The sequence below is a fragment of the Sylvia atricapilla genome, chromosome 4, assembly GCF_009819655.1.
Source record: "Sylvia atricapilla isolate bSylAtr1 chromosome 4, bSylAtr1.pri, whole genome shotgun sequence".
Taxonomy (NCBI): domain Eukaryota; kingdom Metazoa; phylum Chordata; class Aves; order Passeriformes; family Sylviidae; genus Sylvia; species Sylvia atricapilla.
This window is the reverse complement of record NC_089143.1, coordinates 35,921,232-35,944,455: the sequence shown is the minus strand read 5'-3', so window position 1 is coordinate 35,944,455 and position 23,224 is coordinate 35,921,232. Positions and strand designations below refer to the sequence as shown.

Sequence of the window (23,224 nt, the reverse complement as noted above, 5' to 3'; positions counted from 1 at the left end):
CTGGACTTTGGGAAACGGTGTCCGATGTTCCACCGTGCAATGCGAATTCCCTCAATTTTCTTACAGCTCGTCGAGTTTATTATGCCGGTTTGAACTTCAAACGTGGCTGGTAAAGGAGCACTTTACTTCTGTAAACTTGGACTGAAAATGCAGAAACCTATTAAATACAGACTTCTTAAAAGCTGAAATTAATTTCTGATCGTGAATTAAGTCCTGAAAGAAGATGTACTTGAGCGTGTTTTAGGCAACACCAGGCAGCTACCCGGAGCCACGGAGGACTTTAGAAGCAGCACAAGCTGTAGTTCAGTCGGCAGTAAACAGGAACTGCCGGGGCGGGGCCCGGCGCGGCCCTGAGGCGAGCGGGACATTCGAAGGGCGGCGGCGCTGGGGCCATGGTGGAGGGTCCGGGCTGCGCGCTCTGCGCCGAGCGCCTGCGGGCGCGCCTGCGCCGGGGACAGCGCGTGCGGGCCGCGCGGGGCGGCGCGGTGAGGGCGCGGGGACGGGGCTGGGGACGGGGACAGGGCTGGGGCTGGGGCTGGGGACGGGGACAGGGACAGGGCTGGGGACGGGGACAGGGCTGGGGACGGGGACAGGGCTGGGGACGGGGACAGGGCTGGGGACAGGGACAGGGCTGGGGACGGGGACAGGGCTGGGGACAGAGACAGGGCTGGGGACAGAGACAGGGCTGGGGACAGAGACAGAGACAGGGCTGGGGACAGAGACAGGGCTGGGGACGGGGACGGGGCTGGGGACACGGACACGGGGGTGGGGACAGGGACAGGGCTGGGGACAGGGACAGGGCTGGGGACAGGGACAGGGCTGGGGACAGAGACAGGGCTGGGGACGGGGACGGGGCTGGGGACAGGGACAGGGCTGGGAAGAGGCGCTGCCCGGCCTGGAGATAGGGACAGGGCTGGGCAGCCGCCTCGGGCAGCGGGCTCCAGCGGTTTTGCCCGTGCGGGTCCGCCGTGGTGGTAAATGCCGACAGGTGTGGGTGACAGGGAGCGGGCAGGAGCCGCCGGAGTAGCGGGACACGGGGCTGGCGGCTGGAGAGCCCAGAGGGGTGGTTGTTTCCGTGCTGCCGTCGGCGGTGGTGGGTGTCATCAGCGAATACTGTCTTGATTCTCCCTTTAAGTTGTGAAATATTCTTGTCGGCAGCGTAATAGGTCTCAGCAGGTCGGATGTGGAAAGGCGAAACTGAAACTGGTGGAATAGGAGCTTTGAGGAGAGTAATGAGGGAAAGCTTTTAGAGTCGTTCGTGTAGAGTTAGGACAAATTTCAAATTCCATGTTGCTTGAGGAAACGTTAAATACCGTAGTAAATTATTGCTAATCTTACTTATTCATAATCTCCACAGTCTAGGCATGTCCTAGATGTACTTTAAGGTCCCTTCCAAACCAAACCACGCTATGATTCTAATCGATGTGAATGAAACATGAGAAAGGTACACCCTGACCTGCAGAAAGGGGGCTTTTACGTCTATAATTATTTTTAAAGCAATTTTAATTAGACCAATTATTTAAATAACGAGTGTGACATTTGCTTTCAGCGTACACAGTATGTAATTTCCCTACAAGTTTTTATGCTTTCATTGACAACATAAAATCATTCACTAGTATAAAGCTGCTGGGACTTGTGAGACCTTGTAGCAGAGGGAGAAATCAGAGTGTCAGTAAGCAGACCTTGGGTGATGAGTGTGTGGGTACTGTCCTCTGGTTTTGATTACGGAGGACAATGTATCTTTTTATTCTAGCTATGGTATCTTTTTTCCGTGGCTTGTTTTGCTCATCTTTAAGAGACTGTGTGTTGCTTGTGTCCCAATAAGTATACTGGGTGCCTCCAGGCAGAAAGTTGGGGAATTTTTTTACCCACTTTCAGTGTGTATAAAGCAGTGTAGGAGTTTGTGATTAAGGCACAGTAAGATAGTAATTCAGTGAAACAATTTAGGAAAGAATGTGGTTGAAAATACATGTATCTAAACAGGTCTTAAGATTAGTCTTTCTAGGTTAATATCTTTCAGGACAGATTTTTGAAGTAAGGAGTTCTGCTCCTAAGGTTTCAAAAAGAAATCTCACTCCCTCTAATAGGTTTGTTTTCATCACTTTATGCAGTAAAAGTAAAAGGCTGCACCTCAGGGCAGCCTCTGTTCTTTGGAAAATGGCCAACCTAAGGGTCTTGGACTTGTTACATTTCACAGGGGCTGCTCACCATGGCCAAAGACTGGCTACTACTGAAGGAGTACACTGTTTAGGGGAGTTAGTATGATGACTGTAAGGGTTTGCCTGATACCAAAGAGGTATGAATTTAACTTCAAATATTTGAGAAGACAAGTTAGTTTTCCATCTCAGTCATTTCTTATTCTTGTTTATTTTAAACAAACCTGAGTGGCTAAATGTTAAAATAAACTTTGTTGCATAGCAACAGACTCCAATGCCTTTATTGGTAATCTGAACTGTATACATGGGAGCAAAATTTTGCTTTCCTCATATTTTGATAACAGACAAGGTAAGTGATGTTATGCTGGAATATTTTTATTTCCCTACTTGACAGAATAATAACCATAAAACTCTCTAAATGTGTATCATTTCAAGGTAATGATACAGTGGGAGATTGCATAGGGTAGCTCTGAAATGTCACTAACTAGCAGAAGCCTGGCTGATTTGCCAGAGTTGTGTTCATACATATTTGCATTGAAATGGAGTGCTGCGATTGAAGCACTGATGCTGTGTATCTGCCTTGCAGTCAGGGCTATGATAACAGTGAATCTTGGGGTGCTAGTCAGGGCAACCTTCACTGGCTGAGAAAAATGGGCTGGTGGAAACTCAAGTTCAGCATTTGCAGGACTTGCAGAATCCTGCACTTGAAACAGAAGAGTGTCATGGAACAGCATAGTTCTGGCTGCTGCTCAGATGGGAAGATGGCTCTGAATCAAACAAGCACCAAGGGTCCTGGCAAAGCTGACTCCATGTCACATATTCCAAGGAAGAGGGGCAGCCTCATGCTGGGCCCTGCAGGTTGAGGACAGTGATTCTTACCTCTGATCAGCACTTGTAAGGCTGCACGTGAGTTTCCAACTGCCTAGTAATAACAAGATACTAACATACTAAAGCGAGTGCTCTGGTGTGATTGGCAGGGTGAAGCACATGGTGCTCTAGGAGAAGCTGATAGGACTGGGGTTTTATTGCTGTCCTCAGGAGGATATGGAGGAGACAGAGCAAGGCTCCTGTTAGACATATACAATGGGTGAGAAGCAGCAGATGTAGGTGACTATGGGAGAAAGTTGTTAGATATTAGAAAAAGTTTTCTGCCACAACAATAGTCAAGCCATGGAACAAGGGCCCAAAGAGACTGTAGTGTCCATCCCTGGAGCTGCTCTGATTTTGACTGGACAAAGGCCCTGGGCTCCCTGACTTAAGCATACTCTGCTTTGACCAGGTGCTTGGACCAGATAACCTGTAGACATCCCTTATAACTTAAATGCATTTGCATGTGCTAAGCAAGAAAATATGACTGCTTCAATCTCACATTTATCTTGTCCTCTGATAGTGCCCCACCTGCTGCTCATCTGCTTCTGAGATTAGACTTTAAACTAGTAGGAAGAGAGATATATCTGTGGGCTCAGTGGAGGCTTTTCTGTAATACACAATGCACTATGCAAAGTACTGAAAGCCTATTATTAAGAAGAATATAGCTGTGCAAATAGCAGAATTGACGCTCGGATGTGTTTTTAATATTCAAACTGTACCTGTTTATTTTACACCAATCTGAAACTCTTATTATAAATTCATGACTCTAAGGAAGGGGCATAAAATTCCCTGATAAAAAGATGTATTATTTCAATTAGGAAAAAAATTGAGCTAAGTTAGGATAGCATTAGCAATCTATCTGCTAGTGACTGCTTCCTAGGTTAATAGTCCCATTGTTTTTGGTAGAATGCTTAAGGAGAAAATAGTTAATGTTGTCCAAGCTGGAAAAGTAGTTCATACAGCTGCTTGCTGATTGTGTACTGGTGCTAGAAACTAGGGAGTATAAATTCTCTTTAATCTTTTGTGTGTGTGTACTCATTTTTCAGACTGCTGCAAGTAAAGAAAGAATGTCTGGTCATGATTTCATTGTTGGACATGTTTACAGGGGTGTGGAGACATTGGGAAAGGAACTTTTTATGTATTTTGATCATAAAGCTTTGAGGTAAGAAGTGAGAAAAAGGCTTCCTATGCATTCAGACTGAATGTATTTGGGGGGGTTTCATCTTGTTCTGGCTAATGGCGTTTTCAGAGATGTGAAAGTGTTACAGAGAAACTTCTCATCACCCTCTCTGCAGTACATGAGTACTGGATATAGTCACATGGTCTGATAATTTACTGCTTTATGCAAGATTCCATGTAAAAGTATCTGAAAAGGATGGTTATTTATTGACATATTTTGTTTCAAACAGGAAGTTACTTTTTTAGAGATAAAACAGTTCTAGTACGTGCAGTACATTCAGACCCCTGCAATATTGTGTAGCACTAAATAATTCTAAAGTCTCATCTTTGTACTTTAAAACAAGAAATCATCAACTCCTTGCTACTAGTTCTCATTGAATAACAGATCCTAAGTTTAATTAGCATGACTTTTCTATGTGTAATTAAAAAGAAGATTTCTGTTTTGCTCTATTTCAGGACATCAAAGGTAATGAAACACCTTAGAATTAAATTTTAAAAATTTCTTAATGCTTTGAATGTAAATGTAGATGATTTTATTTTTTTTTAAGTCACGAACGGAGAAGGCATTAGGATAGTTAATAATCGTGATTCTTAAAGATCCTTTTAAATGGTAAATAAAAGCTGGAGCTTGGTAAATAAAACCATCAGCTATTAAATTGAATGAAAAATAATTTTCTGGAGGCATTTAGTGCATCACCATTTGTTAGTAAAATACAAGAATTTGGTTTTAAAAGAAATTTGTCTAGGTTTAAAAATAAATTTGGCACATTAAGTATGTGTAGTACTACTCATGGCACTTGAGATTTGACAATGTTTATTGAAGAAAAGTGGTAGAAACAACTGTATGACCTGAACTGACTTGTAAGAAGATATTTTGGAAAGACACAGGTTTTTAAGTACCTAATAGTACTAAAATTTTTTTTTTCATTTTTTTTTCTAATTTTAAAGAGTTAACTTTAAGAATATGCTTAATGACATGTGTTAGCCCATCTGTAAATACTTAAAATGCCTGTCTTTCTGAAATGTAAGAAAGTTGGGCTTAAAGGAAATACAGACCTGATACTGCATTTCTTTGGTCATATTTGTTGTTTAATCTGTTAAATATTCTTGTAACTACAAAATAATCCACTTTTTCTGATATACCGTGTGTAGTAATATGACATTCCCACTATCTTATGATTTTTAGGACTTGATTGAACCAGATGAATTTGTAATAAGTAAAATGTATGAGATGTTAGTCAGACATGTTTTTTGCTCAAGCATAGATCCTGGTAGAATATTTTATAAAATATAAGACCTCTTAAAGCATTACTAATCTATAAAATGAATGCTTGAAAGAATCTGTTCTTCTACTTTGCCATCTGTGCATTTTTCAGTTTATTTCTTTTATTAATTTTTAATTGACCTGCAGGTTTTGCCTTGGTTATAGGCAAAGAAAATCAGAAAACAACATATGGCAAATACTAATTACTTTGTTTATGGTGTTACTGGATGTAGCTGTGATGTGGTAACAGTGGTGGCAATATGGGGACTAAATTCTTTATTTTCAGACCAGGTGACTTCTGCCTGATTTAACTGAAAATTTTCTGGTCAAGTGGCCTCATTTCTTTCAGCCTCCCTGAAGGTTTAAGACTCTATGTTGGAAGAGCAGCATGTAAAGTGAAAAAAATTCTAAGTGCACCAGAAAATGGTGCTACTTAATGATGAGGTTTGACTTCTGTATAATGAATTATGAAGACTACTCAAAACCAGCTATGTTTTGGAGGGATTTTTACTTTGAAAGTATTCTTCTCTGGGAACTGAGCATTCTGTAAGACAACAGTTTGTTGCTTTGTTAATGGTAATAACTTGAACTGATGTACATAAATACTGACTTGGTTGGGTGCGGTTCAGAACTCTAAAAATAGACTGATGTAATGCTTGGAAATGACAGTGAAGTTAAAATACCTATAAAAACTCTCTTTTTTTCTGAGGATTCACTTCGGTATGAATGGTTCCATGCAAATTAATCCTGATGGAAGCAAAGACAGAAATGGAGCACAACCAGTTTTGGAGATACAACTTGTGGAGGATATTGTTTGTTTTTGGGATGTGACAGTAGAGTATAGGTAAAGCAGAAACTAACAGAACAGTTTATTTTTTTTAATAACATTTTTTAAGGAAAATGAAAAATCATGTACAAATTGTTAAGTGCTTGGATTCTCTGAAGACAAAACTTTCTAAACATACCATATTTATTGGTGTGGTAATTTAAGTTTGTTACTTTTGTATCAGAGTTTGCATACAGTTAAAGCAGTTCTATGCCATAATGTCATTAGGTGATGACACTTGCCAGTGTCAAGACTGGGAATGAAAGTTGGATTTAATTCTATCCTTAGATTTGTACACTGAAAGCCATTGCTCTGTTAATTTCTATCCAAGTCTTATTTCTTAACAAGGGTAACAACCTGTCAGGATTACTGGTTTCAAGTTTTTATGCTCCCAAGGTTGGGTTTTTATTTATTTATTTATTTTTTGGAAGCAGATTTTTATAATTGTTGTAATTTACATTAAGCAGATGTCTATGCCCATTAGAACAGTACTTCACACTGCTACAAAAGACACCAGCAAGCTTGATTTTAAAGTGATTGAGGCTCTTGAGTGGAAATGGGCATGTTAATTCATGTAACATATATAAGCATACTTTAGATTAGAAAACACAAAATCTCGTGTAAGCCAAGACTGCTTGTAGTGTGTTTTTAAAATTATTATGCTTATCTTAATAATATATTATCTTTAAAAATGAATATATATATATATAAATTTTGTAACTACTGTTAATAATCTACTACTACATATGTCTATTACATAATTATAATTAGCTGACATGGTGCTATTATTGCAAGGGTTGTGAGTTTGATCCCCATTTGGGCCATTCACTCAAGAGCTGGACTTCATGATCCTAGTGGGATCCTTGTAACTCAAAATATTCTGTAATTCTTTGAAATATAATTTATAAATATATTTTACACACACATATATATACATAAATGTCATGTTGTAACTAGTGGACCATGTGGCCATACAGTTAGGTACGATTGAGGGTCCAGACACATATGGGCTTTCCATCTTGGAAGTAGTTTTAAAGCAAGGAGTGAGCAAATATTTTTCAAGCTAATTGGAACAAAATGAGATGATTTCTTGTATGTAGGTGCATGTTCCATGCATGTATTATTGACCTGTTTTTGGAAGAGGTGTTTAATGGAATTTCTTCTGTTTAATGCAATGTGCCACTTCCTGTCAGTGGTATTTTCATGGTTTCTGTTATCTGCACATAATGTTCAATTATAATTTGTTGTGTTGTTTTAAAACTACATTCCTATATTAGAATATATTTAAAATAAAAATTCATCAGTGTATTTTTCTCTTCCAGAAATGCAGCTGAGTGTGAGCAGAAAGTGAGGATGATGGAAAGTTTGGATGTCTGTTCTCCAAAGTTTAGCTTCTCGAGAGCAGAACATGAGATTAAGCAGCAGAGCACCCGTATGTTGTGTGATGTGTTACTGGATCAAGCAGTATTACCTGGAGTGGGAAATATCATAAAAAATGAAGCACTGTTTGATAGTGGTCTTCATCCAGCTCTTAAGGTGGGTGAATGTCTCAAGTTGGTTTTGAAGGACACCAAAATGTTAAGAATTTAAATACATATTTATTTAATATTGTGCTTTTTACCTTTGTTTTATCATCTCTAATTTCTTAAGTTATTCTTAGACACTAAATTAATGTTTTATCATTATAACAGGAGGGTTTTGACAATGGAACTCCTTGGAGCTGATTAACTTTCATATTCTAAATCTGGTATTCTGTTATGTGATCATTACCATTAAACTGACAGTCCATAAATAAGGGAAAGTGGAAAGTTTACTACCCAAAATAGTTTATGTGGTATTTTTGCAGCTGCTTCTTCCACTTCTTATCCTGCTAGCTGGCATCAATTATTTTTTTTCTACCACTGTTTATCATACCTTTTCTTTTTTAAGATACTCAGGCATGTGTCTCCAAATTTTGGTTGAGAAGATGATATTTGCAAAACAGAGATTACACAGAATGTAAATGGAAGCTGGTGAAGATTAGTATCTGAAAAGCTTTTCTAAGCATAGTATTTTGAAAATTGTTCATAGGATCATCTAGATTTTAGTTTTATCTGCAATATGGTAGAAAAAAATAAAAATGTGATTTAAAATCTTGGGTTCTTAAGAAAAATATATTTTGTTGATTTGTCTCTCTAATTGTGATATCTTTGTCTCATGCCTTCTTCCCAACTCTCTCTCAGAGAAAGAGCCTCAGATGATAGGTCATATTATGACCTAGGAGGAAATTAGGAGGGATGTGGGACTTGCTAACTCTTGTGTGCTCATGTGATCATGAACTGTTTGGTCAATATAGGAGAAGACAACTGGATTTTCTACCATGTTTTGTGTGGTTGAGGCAACACACATTGTTTGGTATGCAAGCAGTGAGTTTTTGTAGTATAGAATGTGAACATGTACTGTTTTACTGAGATGATACATATAATATGGAGTCAGGGAATTATTACAACATGGAGTAAAACAACTCCACATCAATGTACACCTACCTTATAGGTCTTTTTTTGCCATTGTCCCTTAGCATCCTAATATTCTGAAAATCATTCTTGTCTTTCTTACAGGTCTGCCAACTGACAGATGAGCATATACGTCACTTGGTAAAAATGACACGTGATTTTACCCTGCTTTTTTATAAGGTATTGGCACATACTTCTGAAAACTTCCAAAATGTTACTCTGGCACGTTATCTGTGTGTGATCATCTGGTGAAAACAGTATGAAGATGCAGCAAAGCAAGTGTTTCCATTAATAGGAATGTTGGTTTGTGTGCTCTTTGTTAATTGTGTATTATCAGATGATGGAAAAGTAGGGGGAGTCAAGATTGTCAAAATATGCAGAGCTTGGCCCAAAAGACTTTCACAGATGCTGCCTGAGGGCTAGTTCAGTTTTTCTGTGTATGTGCTGTTATGCACTCTGAAAATGTCAGAATTGATGTAGGCTAAGCACAAAGTTACATGAAAGATAACAAAGATTGCTCTTCAGACTAGGAACTAGAGATTGTCCCAGGGAAGTATGAAGGTAGTTGATGTGGCTTCCTTTATAAAACTTGAAATAGCAGTTAAATTTATTTAACTAATAGTTTACAACTTCTAACAACTTTGTTTTCCTAACTGAAATAATGGGTTTGGCTGACAAAATGAAATAAATTACAGTTTCTCCCTACTGCTATAATTTCAGCAGGACTTAATTTCTTCTAGTATAAACTCCATAATTCCCGATGCTTTTAACTTTCCACGGTAGAAAAGGAGAGAATTTGACCTAATTCTTCTATGTTTTGTTTTTAAAGCTGCATACAAAGAAATGAACAGCAGTAGTGACATTTTTATCTGTTTCTCTTGATGTTCATGAAAAGCAAGGAGCTAGCACTGCTAAAAACGAATTTTTTGGTAGGTGAGGGTGAGGGCACCTAACATTCCTAAAATCATAAAGGCTAAAGCAGTAATTTTGTTTAATAGTGTGTTTAAATGTCTGCTTTCCCTTAACCCACTAAAGAGTATTTTAGTTTGTTGGTATGGAAATGTTTTCATTTCTCCAAACTTCATAGTGAAGTCTGCCAGTAAAGAGACACTATCTAGTTCTGCAGCAACTATAATACTCAGAAATTTAAAGACTTTTAGACTGATAATAAACAAGTTAAAGTTTCTGTTTATCCAATCTGAAAACTTCTGTAGTCCTTAACAAGTATTCACCTGCTAAGTGTCTTTAAGATGGCTAGCCTCCTTCTATCTTAAAGAGACATAATGAAAATATGTTAGAGGGATAGTGCTTGAAATTTTTTTATAGACTGTTCTAGATTGTTTGCAGTCATTGTATCATTACAGACGCAAAGATGAAGAATCTTGTTTGTGTAAAAAGCTGTTGATTTTGTTTGGTTTTTGAATAACTGAATGGGAAAAAAACCTACTCATAAGCAACTGACTGAAAATCTTGAGGAGGCAGCTGTGAATATTCATGCAAATATATATTAGTAATTCCTTCTGATTGAATTACTAGTTTGTACTAGTAAAAAGAATTCTCTTTCAGCAAAACTGATGAATAAGAGCTCAGCAGAAGCAAATAGACTGTGCTCAAAGACACCTGTGCTTTGGGAGAACTCCAACAGTTTTTGTACATTATGGAGCTAGAGTTAGTGAACTCTTCCTGAGCTGCGCTGGTGATACTTGGCCAGCTGTGGGCTTGTTTGAACTAAGCCCAAGGATTTGCAATTGTAGGGCAGAAACTTGCATGGCTCTGCAGAGTTGACTGCATCTCTACTGGGCTCTTCTTGTTTAGTTTTTTTTTTCCCCCACTTTTAGCTGTAGTGTGTCTGTGCTGACTTCATGGATATTTTGTGATTTGTCTCATGAAATGTGCCTGCCAGCTGTCTGGAGGCTCTTCAGGTCACTGTCCTTGGGCTTGTAGTATGCTTAATTTAATATGGCTTTCTGCCAGAGTCTAGGGAGCTCACCATAGTGCCAAGTGGCTTTTCATGAGCCAGATTGTCTGGCATGGCCAGGGCCAAGATGAATCTGAGCAACTTTACTGGGCACTACCCAACATTTACAGAATCTTGGGAATATTTCTGCATTGCACAGTTCTTTAGGTTTTGGGAAGGATTATTAACCCAGATTGTAGCATCACCTCTGAATTGTGCTTTGTTTTTGATCTTTTGGGGGTGAGAGAAGGTGGTGTTTGTTTTGTGGTTTATGTTTCTTTTGTTTTCTATGCTGTATTGATTGGAGCTCATTAGCTCTTCAAGAAGACTCTTGCAGTTTCCAGGTCAAAGACAACTGGTGCTGAATTAGAGCTAGCGGATCCAGCTGAACTCAGAGTTCCTAGCATGTATTTATTGCACCTTTGCTAGTATGCCTTTTTTTCCTTCTGTCTTTTATTTCATTATATGGAGAATTAAAGACACTGTTATACCTCATTTGTCAATTCTTTAAATAAAATAATATGAAATACAGACAGAGCCTTTAATAGTGTCTCTCTTAAGTATCTTCATCTAGTCACTGAACTGACAGTTTGTGTAGGGTATTTTTATTTTCAGACTCACGTAAAATTTATCCTAAAATTAACATGGATTTAAACACGCTCTGTTTTAGTGCCGCAAAGCTGGCTCTCCGCTGTACAAACACTACAAGGTGTACAAGCGCCCGGCCTGCGGGGAGTGCAGCGGCAGCGTCACCGTGTGTCGCTTGGGAGACCATAACAGGATGACTTACTTCTGCTCGCGATGTCAAAAGGCGGATCCCCAGCTTGTCAATCTTAGGTACGATGGTAACATGGTGATGTTTTTAAGCACCTTAAAGTGCTTTTACTGTAAGAGGACACCCCCTTTGAAATAGAATGGATCTGTGTGCATTTTATAATTAACTATGCCAGACAAAACCAGAACATATCGAAAAAAAAGGTATGGCTATTGGTATTTAGAAATGGTTAGAAGCTTCTATTCTTTGCTACTATTCTTTTCAAAGATGTCATCTATTATGAAGTAGTTGTTACTCTAATCAAATGTAGGAATTAGAAAACAATTCACAGTACTTAGATTTATTCACTGAAACTAAGTCACTGGAAAAGTTGCCCTTTGTTCTTGGTGTTATCAATATAAAGGGCTTGGATGTTTCCATGCAACTGAGTTGAATATCATGAAGCAGGAATTTGTGTCTTTCGTTTTGCAGGATAGCCCCATTAGCCCTGGCATATCTAGATAGCTGTGCATCTGCAGTTTTCTTCTGGATATAGAGTTATACTGAGGATAACTAAAACTTCAGTAAATTCAGAGTGCAGCCAATATTTTGGGGGCTTAGTACTTTTTCCTCTCGTTGGATTTTAAAAGCTTTTGCTATAGGTGTGCTACAGAGACACTTTCACTTCCACATAAATTGTGCTAGCAGCAGCTTTCCTCTTTTTATTTCAGGAGAGCAGAAAATGCATTTGATATCACAAAGGGTCAAAAGGTAAAAGTCCCTAAAGCAGCTTATTCAGACTTAGGCATCTGTTATTCTTGAAAATTTTCATCTGAGCCTTCAGAATTTTGCCTTTATTCTCTCTGTCAATCTAATACAAGATGCTGTTTCACTTTGCGACTTTGCCTCATTAGTGTGTGTGGGTGTGTGTCTATATATTTTTTTAGGTAAGATTTACAGAATGCACAAATCCCTCTCCTACCTCCAAGCTTCTTTCGTTACTCAGATGGCTGAAGGGATTTTGGTTAAAGCTTGAAAAATTGCCTTTGAGTACAGATCAAATATCAAAAATTCCAGCATGGAAAATAAATATTTCACAAGCTGATAACCCAAATCTGCTCTATTTTCAGAAAGTAATAATGAGAAATATTTTGCCAAAGTGTAGGAAGACAGCATTATTCTGTTGAGTCATATAACTAGAAAAATATGTAAGGAAAAAATGTCTTTCTGTTTCCTAGAACAAGTAGTGATTTAGCGTTTTGTTGTTGTACTTTTAAATAAAAAATTAAAGAGTGCCGTATTAAGTGAAAAACATGGTAGTGGTAGCTATAAAGTAAAAAGGTGGTTTCTTGTCTTGTCCTTATTCTAATGAGGTCAGTTTTTTCTGTTATACTTCTCTCTTTTCAATTATACAGTAACTGTTAACATGTAAAAATATGTATAGCTCAATTACATATTCTAGGCTTTTCACATTTGACAACTGGAAGGGGCTCATGTGATTAGATTGACTTGTTACAGATCTTAAACTCTAGAATTCTATCCACTGGTTCTTGGGTCAAGTCAAGTAGCTTATGATTTTGTTCAACTGAAAAAAAGAAAAAAATACCCATTATAAACTTAGCCCATCAAATTTAAATGTACCTTGAATTTTAAAAATAGATGTTTCCCCACATATTTTTCCTAAATTGGGAAAGGTTTTGGGGAGGGTAATGACAGGGCAGATGAACCAGGAGAACTACGTGGAATTAAACTCCTGAACGTGATACACTGAATATATCCACTCTAGTGATGTATTTTTGATAACTGAGTAGAAAAACTGATCTAATAATGTGAAAATACCCATTTTAGCACTTACAGTTCAGCTGTTTTGTTTGCTAGCCACAGTATTTTGGTGAATGCTACTGTAGTGTCTGTTGTACCTCTTAACAGCACAGACTCTTTGGTATGTCAGCAGTTCTCATTATCCTCCTCAGTTTTCCTGTTGTGGAAGATTTGGTCAGTAGTGGATATCTCTCTACCATTATCTTAGAACTCTAGCCTGTTACAGAAAGTGATCATTATGGAAAAAATATCAGATAGGTCAAAGGAGTGTCACAACAGTGCCCAACTACAGCATTTGCATTATTGATTGAAGTGCTTAAATTCTTAGGATTAATAAAAGTCTCTAAAAAGTGCACAATTCCACAAAAATTATGAAAAAAACCCACTTAGCTTATCAACTATGAATTAGATGATATCTTAGTACTTAAAAATATACATACATAACTAACTGAACAAGTAAGTTCAAATTACATTTAACATGCTTATCAGTGTTTGAATACAAGAGCAGTCCCTGGTAACAGGAAGCTATAAAGGAGTAACTGATTCTAAATCAGTCTGTCAACATAGGAAGTATTATAATTTATATAATTACATGATATAATTACAGGAAAATATATAAAATTGTATGTTTAGTGGTCTGGAGTAGTGGAGTAGTTTTGTCTTACAAGTCACAGCAAGGTTCCTTAATTCTGAATAGGTTTCTGAATTTTAAAAGGCTTTCCAGGGAATGGTGACACATAAGAGACTTTCTGACTTTTAAGGCTTTCAGTGTTTTTGGCTTTTCTGATAACAAATTGGACTTATGGGTAGCATTTAGCTGAGAACAAAAAAAAAAAATTTGCTAGACTGTGTGTTTTCTGAAGCTCATCTTCTAAACAGTTAACAGTTCTTCATCTAGTAATGCATTTGTTAGCAAGTGTTGTGTACAGGGGATGGGGGGAAAGTCCTGAAACAGCCTCGCTTTTTTTTTTTTTTTTTTTTTTTTTTTTTTTCCCTCAGTACATGGAAATGGTAGGGAATCTGAGAGACTGGGGCATTATCCTCGAGAGTACATCAGTTAATAATTAACTGATTACTGTCAATTTCTTGTTTAAATATTTTTATTTGTATTACTTGTGCAGCATCTGGAAAGATTTGCCCTTGATGTAAAGAAAAGAAAAATCAAACCTGAACAGTGACATGCTGTCCAAGCTGATAGGAGGCATAACACTGTACTGCTTGTTCTCTAGCCCATGCCTCCCTGCACAGAGTGGTGTAAAGCAATTTGTAGAGGGAATGTCACAAAACACTAACATCATTCTTTGTTTCACAGCAAACTGCCAGCTAGAAATAGCCTAATTGGCTGGGCATATGGCAGGGGGTCATGTTCTAATGAACACGTAGCTCGGAAATCTGAAGAGGAGTGGACATGTATGTGCTGCACCCTGATAAACAAGCCTTCTGCTGAAATTTGTGATGCCTGTTTGACTTCAAGACCTGAAGGTACTGAAGGGTTGTCTGGCATCTGTTTTGGGAAAGAGGGGAGGTCTATGATTTTTGATGTCGTTTTTATGTAGAAGTGTCTCATTGTGAATCATATAGATAACTAGCTAATTTGAAGTCAGATTTTGGGGAAATCTTACACAGACAATAAGGAAACTGTCATGTCTTAAACCCTAAAAGTGACATCTTCCAACCTGGTGTGTAGGTGGGATTCTATAGATAAGTGTCTTCAGTGACCCTTTGTTTTTATTTGGGCAAGGAGTGAGAAAATCTCCCATTATTTCAACTCTTCTTAAAATTATTCAAAGTTTGCAGTGTAAGTCTGAATTAGAAATCATCAAGGGTCAGAAAATTACCTGTCATTCTTTCATGTGAACAAAAGTGGTGTATTTTATTACCCTTCTCACAGAATCACAGAATGGCTAGGCTGGAAAACACCTTCAAGATCACAGAGTCCAACCCATGCCCTAACACCTCAACTAATCTATGGCACCAAGTGCCACATCCAGTCTTTTTTTAAACGCATCCAGGGATGGTGACTCCACCCCTCCCTGGGCAGATCATTCCAGTTCTTACTCCCCCTTTCCAGGAAAAAAACTTTTGCCTAATACCCAACGTATATTTCCCTTAAGCAGCTTAAGATTGTGTCCTCTCCTTCTGTCAGTTGCTGCTTGGAGAAAGAAACCAGCCCCCACCTTACTACAGCCACCCTTCAGGAAGTTGTAGAAAGTGATCAGGTCACCTCTGAATCTCCTTTTCTCCAGGCTAAACACCCCCAGCTCCTTCAGCCATTCCTCACAGGGTTTGTGTTCCAAGCCCCTCACCAGCCTCGTTGCCTCCTCTGGACACACTCAAGCGTCTCAATGTCCTTCCTAAACTGAGGGCCCAGAACTGGACACAGCACTCAAGGTGTGGCCTCACCAGTGCTGAGTACAGGGGCAGAATGACCTCCCTGCTCCTGCTGGCCACACCATTCCTGATCCAGGCCAGGATGCTGTTGGCCTTCTTGGCCATCTGGGCGCACTGCTGGCTGTTGTTCAGCTGCTGTCACCAGTATCCCCAGGTCCCCCTCTCCCTGGGCTCTGTGCAGCCACACTGTCCCCAGCCTATGACATTGCAGGGTCTGGGGCTACTTTTTTTCTCTCCAAGTTCAGAGTAAAAATGATTCTGAACTTCCTACCTCAATTTGTTTGTCTCTTGCTGGAGCTTTTAATGCTGCTATCTACATGAAATATTGCTTCATTGCTTAATCATTTTATGACTGGGGTGATGTGTGGAAAACCCTTATCTTGCACTAGCTATAGTTCATTTTCTCAGGTCAGGAATCAATAAAAGTATGTCTTCATGCCTTACATGACAGTTGTTGCCAACACAGGCTAATCTTGCATAATTCTTCTGTCAAATCAGACCAGAAACCTGAAAATTTTAATCTGTTCACAGAATATGATTTACCAACATTTATCTTGGAATTAATACTGTCAGCTGGCCTTTATAATATGTTATGCCATGTGCACAAACACTTTATTTTAAGCTTTGAAGCAAAATCTTATTCCTTCTCCTGTACTTTTGAGTTTTACTTGTTTAGTTATATGCAATTACTGAAATCAGGTTTGGAATTTGAAGATGTATTAGATGATGAAATACTGTTAGGAATTTTTTTTAAGATTTTTTTTTTTTGCATAGGAGTATTTGAGGTTTTTCCTATTTTTTTTCAAATACAGGTTTGCTTACCTCTCTTTCTTTTAATCCTTCAGAGTACTTCCCATCTCACTTGGTTCAGTGTTTGTTTTTATGCTGTTTCTAAAATTAACTGCTGTCAGCAGAAGTGTTTGAATTTTTGAGGACAGAATACTTGGTCTGTAGAATTAGCTGCTGGCCCTACAGCTGAAATAATTCAGTCTGTAGATAGACAATTACCATTACATTGCAATTTCCATGCTCTTTTGCTAAATACAAGGCCAAGCTACTACTATTCTTTCTTAAGAAGTCTGAATGAAACCGGTGCAGAAGTGGCAAAATGGAAGGAGCCTGGAAACAAGTAATGTTCCAAGTCAAATGTAGAGGTTTTTACTTTGTTTTCAAGAATGTCTTTGGAAAGAGTGTGCTGTTGTGTAAGTCTCATCTACCCATGTTCTGCTTAATTCCCTTTTCTTTGTATGGAATACACTGGATATAGTAGAAAAAGGAGGACTCTCTCCTTGAACACTTGGTTTCACAGCTACCTAAAAAGATTGCACATATGATGCCGTTAAGTTCTTTCCACTTTTTTCTCAGGAAAGGGATTACCTACAGACTACTTATGTATTAAATTGGCATTAACAAATTATTCCCATTCTTTTGAAATTATTATTATCCACTAGGAGGGCCTCTGATTCTGTGAAGAAACTGATGTTTATACCATAAAGCAAATGTCTAAACATCTTTCTTCTGAGAGCCTCTTACAGTAAGTTTGGATGAACACAAAGTTTGGAAAGGATGGGAACTCTGAAAACACAACAGAGCCCAAAATCTGAATATTCGTTTTTGTGTCAATAGTAAATTAATGCTTTTAAAATGGATAATGCATCACTGCTTGGAGGTACTATCCTCTGTGACCTCCCATTACTGGGGTTGTTAAAGGTTATTTTGAGAAATTTAAATACTTTAATCCCTGTGTTTGGGGCAGATTGCATTTTTATGGTTAATTGTCCAATAGCTTGCATTTACTTAGTACTACTAACTGATCCTATTCAAGCAATAGTAATGTTACCATGAAACACGTTTAAATGACTCCAAGAGTGCATGAGGGTTTTTTTTATTGTAAGAAATTTTGTACTCTAATTTGTGACAGATTTTGAGATGGTACTGTAAATTTACTTTTTCATTCTCCACATGGCAGCTTATGAATACAGATCAGAAATATAATGTAGCATTCTATGCAGATGGATTATAACTAATAACTTTTTTCCTTAGTTCCAAAGATGGAGAGTTTTGAAGATTCTGCAGCCTTCAACCCAAACTTAATGAAGTACCCTTGTAATGATTTCAAAAAACCAAGCACAGAAATAAAGATCAATAGGAAAACTGCATTTGGGACTACAACTCTTGTCTTAACAGATCTTGGAAACAAAACTGTTTTGAGAAATGATACCCAGGTATCTGGTGGACACTCTCAGTGTGTTGTTCCAAAAAGCAATTGTAAACAGATCCAAAGCAATGCCTGCCAGTTAGGGGGAAGCACAGACAAGGACTGCTCAACACACCTAACTGCTCTGGCTTCGTCCTCCTGTCAGCAACCTGGCTCTTTCAAACACATACAGAAAAAACAGAAAACAGATCATGTACCTTTGGTTCGCCCATATAACAGAGCAATCAGGTATGTATTCTAAAATGAAAGAGAGTCTTTATAATCCCATAAACCAACTTTATCCTTCAAGATTAATTGATTACTCTGCTGTTGGGCGCAGACAGTGTTGTCTTTGGATTTCTGCCAGAGGTGACTTATTCTAGGCTAACTATAATTTAATTCAGATTTCAAAAGCACTGAATTACCCAGGCTGTCACTAGAAAAGTCCTGATTTTGGCATCTAGCCAGTACTGCTGTAAGCTAAACAGCTGTTCATAGTTCAGCTACTCCCACTGAATAGGGCCAGTCTAGTTTTAATAGGTCAAGCACATTTTTCCTAAGGAGTTGTCTGATCTTAGCACTGTAGTTGCTATCTGCTTAGACAGATTTTGAAATCAGTGTGAAAGTTTATAAAAGGAAGCTATCCGGATGAATATATTCTAATTAAAATTATTTGTCAATTACCAGGTTTCAGCATTCTTCCATGAGAGGAAGCTCTGTACAGTTACCTTGATGAGCTTCCCATCACTGCTTTTAACATCCCTTCCCATTCTGTATAGAACCACTTCAATGCTCTACGCATACTTCTGTTTACAGGGCCCTGTTCAGACACATCCATTGCCTAGTTAAGAGAAATGTGAGAATCTATGAGAGTTGTCACAGAAAAGTTGGGCAGATAGTCACAACAGTAATGGGAGTGCAAGGTAGATGTCACTTATAATGGTAAATTATGCAGGCTGAATGTGAAATATTGATGATATGCTACAAAATTCTTGGTCATGTGTCTGTTCTGAAATACAGAAATTACCTCTTGCATCGTTGAAGCACCAGTTTTGAAACGATCTTGCTGACTAGCCAGGCTAGACTGAATGAATACAATTTCTCTTCGCGTTCTCAGTACAGACTGAGGAACTGAAGCTGTAGGCAGGATAATTGAGAATACAGAGGACTGTAAACAAGAAATGAGATGGTATCAGTCATGACAACAGGTTGTTGTAGGAAGGCATCAACTGAAATGCTTTTTTACAGTATTTTTTAAACAACTAAACCAACAAAAAATCTCTTGGTTATTTTTATCCTGTGTTTTAATGAGGTGTTGGAATAAAACTGCTGGTGTCTGCAGGACTGCAATGTTCCAGACACAGATGACAATATAAAATTCTTAAGCTGATAACTTGACCAGAATGAATTAATATTTTCTTTTCACTAAGGTTCCATTACTGCTTTTCTTCTCTATAAACATTTTGGAAAGATACATTTCAGAGTATTAATCTTAAATGTTGCTATTTTTAAATGAAACCTTGTGTATTGCAGATAGTCAGAAATTATCTCAATCATGAGGAAGAAAGAAACTTTATCCCATTCAGAGAATTCTCTTCCATCCCATCATCTGGATTACATCTTGTCCAAATATGATTTGGAGCATTACTATAACTTTTTAGTAAAGAGAGTGGGACTCTTCTGTGAAGCATACAAATGCCTTCAGACTAGAGTAATTAGTGGTATTGGTCTTTTTCCCTGAGAGCAGAATACTCTTTTAGAACATGTCAGGATTTGAGGTGGGCAGTATATATCAGTGGTAATATTTTGTTTCATACATGAATTTGAGTACTTCAAAATAATTTGAGGCCTGGTGGGGAAACTGGTATAATACCTCAAGAAAAACACACAGTCATGTCTATTCACTACTCGCAATCATTCAACTTTAAAGGCGCAATAGGCTGCATTAGAGAAGCAAGTCCTTTGTCTGTCACTGTGTGCAGAATTACACTGGGTGAGCTATTGTAATGGTAGAAGAGAGTTCTTTGGCTGGTAATCCCTTTTAAATTACGCAGAAGTCATTTTGTAACCTGTCATTACAGTGCACCTCAAACTAATGTGACAGATGATACTCGCATGTCAAGCATGGGGCATCCTCGCTGCAGTAAACACAGCTGTCTCTGCAGCCTCAGAGTTGTGAGAAAGGATGGAGAAAACAAGGGAAGGCAGTTTTATTGCTGCCCTCTCCCCAGGGAAACACGGTGTGACTACTTTCAAGTATGTATAAGAGTTCAGGACCTGTTTATATATGCTTGTTCCTGCAGCCTCCTTGGCCCAGTGACCTGTCAATCATGGACAGATATATTACATTTAAAGTCCGACATAAATACTCTTGCACACTGAACTGAAACTAAGAGCATAATAATAGCTAAACTTAACAGTTTTAGTTACTTCTCTTAGTGTTGAGAAGGCACCTGCTTGTGCAAATGTTCTTAATTTACTTCTGAGTGATGTAAAACAGATGCGTAAGAGAAATATTGGTTTGAGGGGACCTCTCTAAGTTGTTCAGGTCAGCTTCTTCCTGAAAGAAAGACTATAGCAAACTAGATCTAATTGTCAGCCATGTTATTGCCTAGCCAAAATCCTGATAGCCTCTTAGGATGATGATTCTGTAATCTGCCTAGGCAAGCCCTCACACTGCTGCACTAACATCACCTTCCTAGCTGCAATTGGCAGCCTCTGCTACTTGCTACAAATGTACATGTCTGAAAAGAGTTTGGCCTGAAAAGTGACCTGACAGTCACGACTATAAGGTAGTTAATAGATGAACTCAGGACAGTAATGACCATAATGCCTAAATTTGAAAAAAACCCTATGTGTTAACATAATTTCTAGTTAAACCAGTCAGAGTGCACGCAGTTGCAGTTGATGTTACAGAAAAATCTAAAAAACATTCACAAAAGAGATAAAACTATCCTAGGTACTAGGAAGAATTTCTTCCGTGGCATCCCCTGTAGATCTTTTTCTATTGCTCATTTTAAAATAAGGAATTCATAGCCATCACATGTGCCTGAAACCTGTTTCTTTGGCAGTGGGCTGACTTGGATTTTCCATTTTGTAACCATGGCAAGCGATGTGTTATGAAGACTGTGTTGAAGATTGGACCCAACAATGGAAAGAACTTTTTTGTGTGCCCTCTTGGGAAGGAAAAACAGTGTGGCTTCTTCCAATGGGCAGAAAATGGGCCAGGTATGCAGATTCTTCCATGATGTTCATGTTACAGTTACCTGTTCTTCAAGATGTCTTGAATACAAACAACATTCATAGTAATTTCTGTTTTGTTCTATCTTTTTCTCTGTTCACTCATTAACTAGTAAAAGAGCTCCAATGTAAAGAATAGGTCTAGAAAAAGTAATTTTACACAGTCCCATAAAAATTAAACACTGCTTGTATGCTGTCTACAATTTTGAAATAAACATTTAGCTTGCAGCATATTGTGACATACTATTGTATTTCTAATTAAAAATTGCATTTTCCTTTTTTCATGCATTGTTTTAAATTGTTTTAAATTTTCATGTATTGTTTTAAATTTTCTTAAGTGCAAACACGTATTTAACAAAAGTGAATAAAAATAATATATTCTATTAAATACTTAAAAGCTTCATGTTTTCTCAGAACTTAAGATGAAACAGCAACGAACTGTACAATTTAAATGTTACTATGGTTGATTGACCTTGCTTAGATTTGGAAAACAAAGACCAAAAGCTGCCCTAAAACAAATAACATGACTCTTTGGTTTTCTAAACAATATATTCTGAATATCTTAATATTTTCTTCTAGTGACTACTGAACATTTTACCCCCAATCCATATGTAATTAATTATAAAGTCATACCTCGAAGGTTTTTTTGTTGGTTTTACCACTATTTGCTGAAGCAAGGGGTAATAGAATATGCTAAACTATCAAATCAGAAACAGAATTCTTCAGATCTCTAGAACGTGTACTATAGATAGCAAGGAAAATGAGACTAATGAATAAATGGTCATAGCTTCATATATCATTCAATTGCAATCAGTTTTTAATTGAAAATAATGGGAAATAGTGCTATTTTCCAGCAAAATATGTGGGATGAAGCACATTATAAGCACCTTGCAAATGGTTCTTTGGTCTGTGCAAATACTTGCGGTGTTTTGATTTATGCAGAAGGACTACTTGATTCTTCTTGAGAACATTGTATCAAACTTCTGTCCAATGTAAATCTTCCATTCCATGATGCAAGGGAAACTTTAATTCTTTCCCTAAGCAGCACAAATTCAGAGGCTTTTTTTCTTCCTCTCTTCAGTAGCCTTTGATACCTTTGAAATCTGTCAAAACTTTCATTACATGAAGGAAATCTTTTTAATCAGATTGTAGAAAGTATAATCTTTATGTTGCTCAAAGGCCTCTCTCCAAATAATTTCTCTCTTTCATGAGGTACAGAGCTCCACCTGAGAACAAAACAAGCTACATGGTGAGGATGATTTTTCCATTGCCATCTCTTTCTACAATGCTTCTTGTTACAATGATATGTTGCTGCTAGATGGGCTTATACATCTAAATCTTTAAAATTGCTATCTAACAGGTTCCTCACTTGTATTTGTACAATTCATTATGGTGATAAAATGTTTGATTGTTTTTAAATTGTACATGTGTTTGGATGTCTGGCACAAGAATAACTGAACAACTGAAGATTTAAAGTTGAAAAATAAAAATGTAATACAACCATTTTTGATTACTTGCCTTCTACGAATGTTAAAATTTCTCTAAAACTGGAAGTTAAATGACTTTTTTAAACTTTAACACGTGAAAAATAACCGTTGGGCTCTTCCATCTTTTTTTTGTTGTTTTTTTTTTAGCTTAATAGCCAGACAAGAAGCATCTGTTTAAATAAAATGCACACAAGTTTTAAAGGATTAAGTGTTTTTTTAGCTATTGCAATTACTTTACTTTTTCTGTTCTTGTATTTCTTGAATATGTTGTATGTTTTTTAAAAAAACTCTGTTTTGAAGGGGTGGTATATTTGTACCACCCTCATTTTGCTATAAACACTAGTTGTGTAAGGTCACAAGGTGAGAAATGGCAGACAGGGAAATCAAAGGGCAAGGACACCCTGAGCTTACCACAGTGAACTTGCATGTGAAGGAATCTCACATGTTTACACTTAAAGGAAGTAGGAAACTAAATAAGAGACAGTGAATTCTAATTCACTAGATGCCTCTGCAAACCTTACTGCTTTTGCCACAACTGCTTTTTTAAATATTTTTTTTTCTTTTTTTTCCTTAGAGAGGATATGGCACTT

General features: G+C 37.8%; 1 protein-coding gene across 3 annotated transcripts; it reads left to right on the top strand.

The window, feature by feature from the left end:
• Window positions 1-392: 392 nt before the first annotated feature.
• Window positions 393-21,660, top strand: NEIL3 (nei like DNA glycosylase 3). 3 transcript variants are annotated; one of them, XM_066317566.1, is made up of 10 exons: window positions 393-485; window positions 4,073-4,188; window positions 6,179-6,313; window positions 7,618-7,831; window positions 8,893-8,967; window positions 11,415-11,581; window positions 14,632-14,801; window positions 17,754-18,156; window positions 19,989-20,163; window positions 20,979-21,660. In XM_066317566.1, the coding sequence occupies exons 1-10, from the start codon at window positions 393-395 to the stop codon at window positions 21,153-21,155; spliced, it is 1,725 nt and encodes a 574-aa protein (XP_066173663.1). In that variant the 3' UTR covers window positions 21,156-21,660. The 3 variants fall into 3 exon arrangements, with proteins under 3 accessions (XP_066173663.1, XP_066173659.1, XP_066173662.1); XM_066317562.1 differs by lacking the exon at window positions 393-485 and adding an exon at window positions 2,428-2,505; XM_066317565.1 differs by lacking the exon at window positions 393-485 and adding an exon at window positions 5,761-6,087 and having other exon boundaries at window positions 4,115-4,188.
• Window positions 21,661-23,224: the final 1,564 nt, after the last annotated feature.

Bases quoted from the DNA above. Each gene is read 5' to 3' on its own strand.
- NEIL3 (XM_066317566.1), top strand. From the start codon at position 393: ATGGTGGAGGGTCCGGGCTGCGCGCTCTGCGCCGAGCGCCTGCGGGCG. The intron at 18,157-19,988 runs GTATGTATTCTA...CTGTCATTACAG, and splicing joins CCATATAACAGAGCAATCAG to TGCACCTCAAACTAATGTGA. The intron at 20,164-20,978 runs GTATGTATAAGA...TTTCTTTGGCAG, and splicing joins CACGGTGTGACTACTTTCAA to TGGGCTGACTTGGATTTTCC.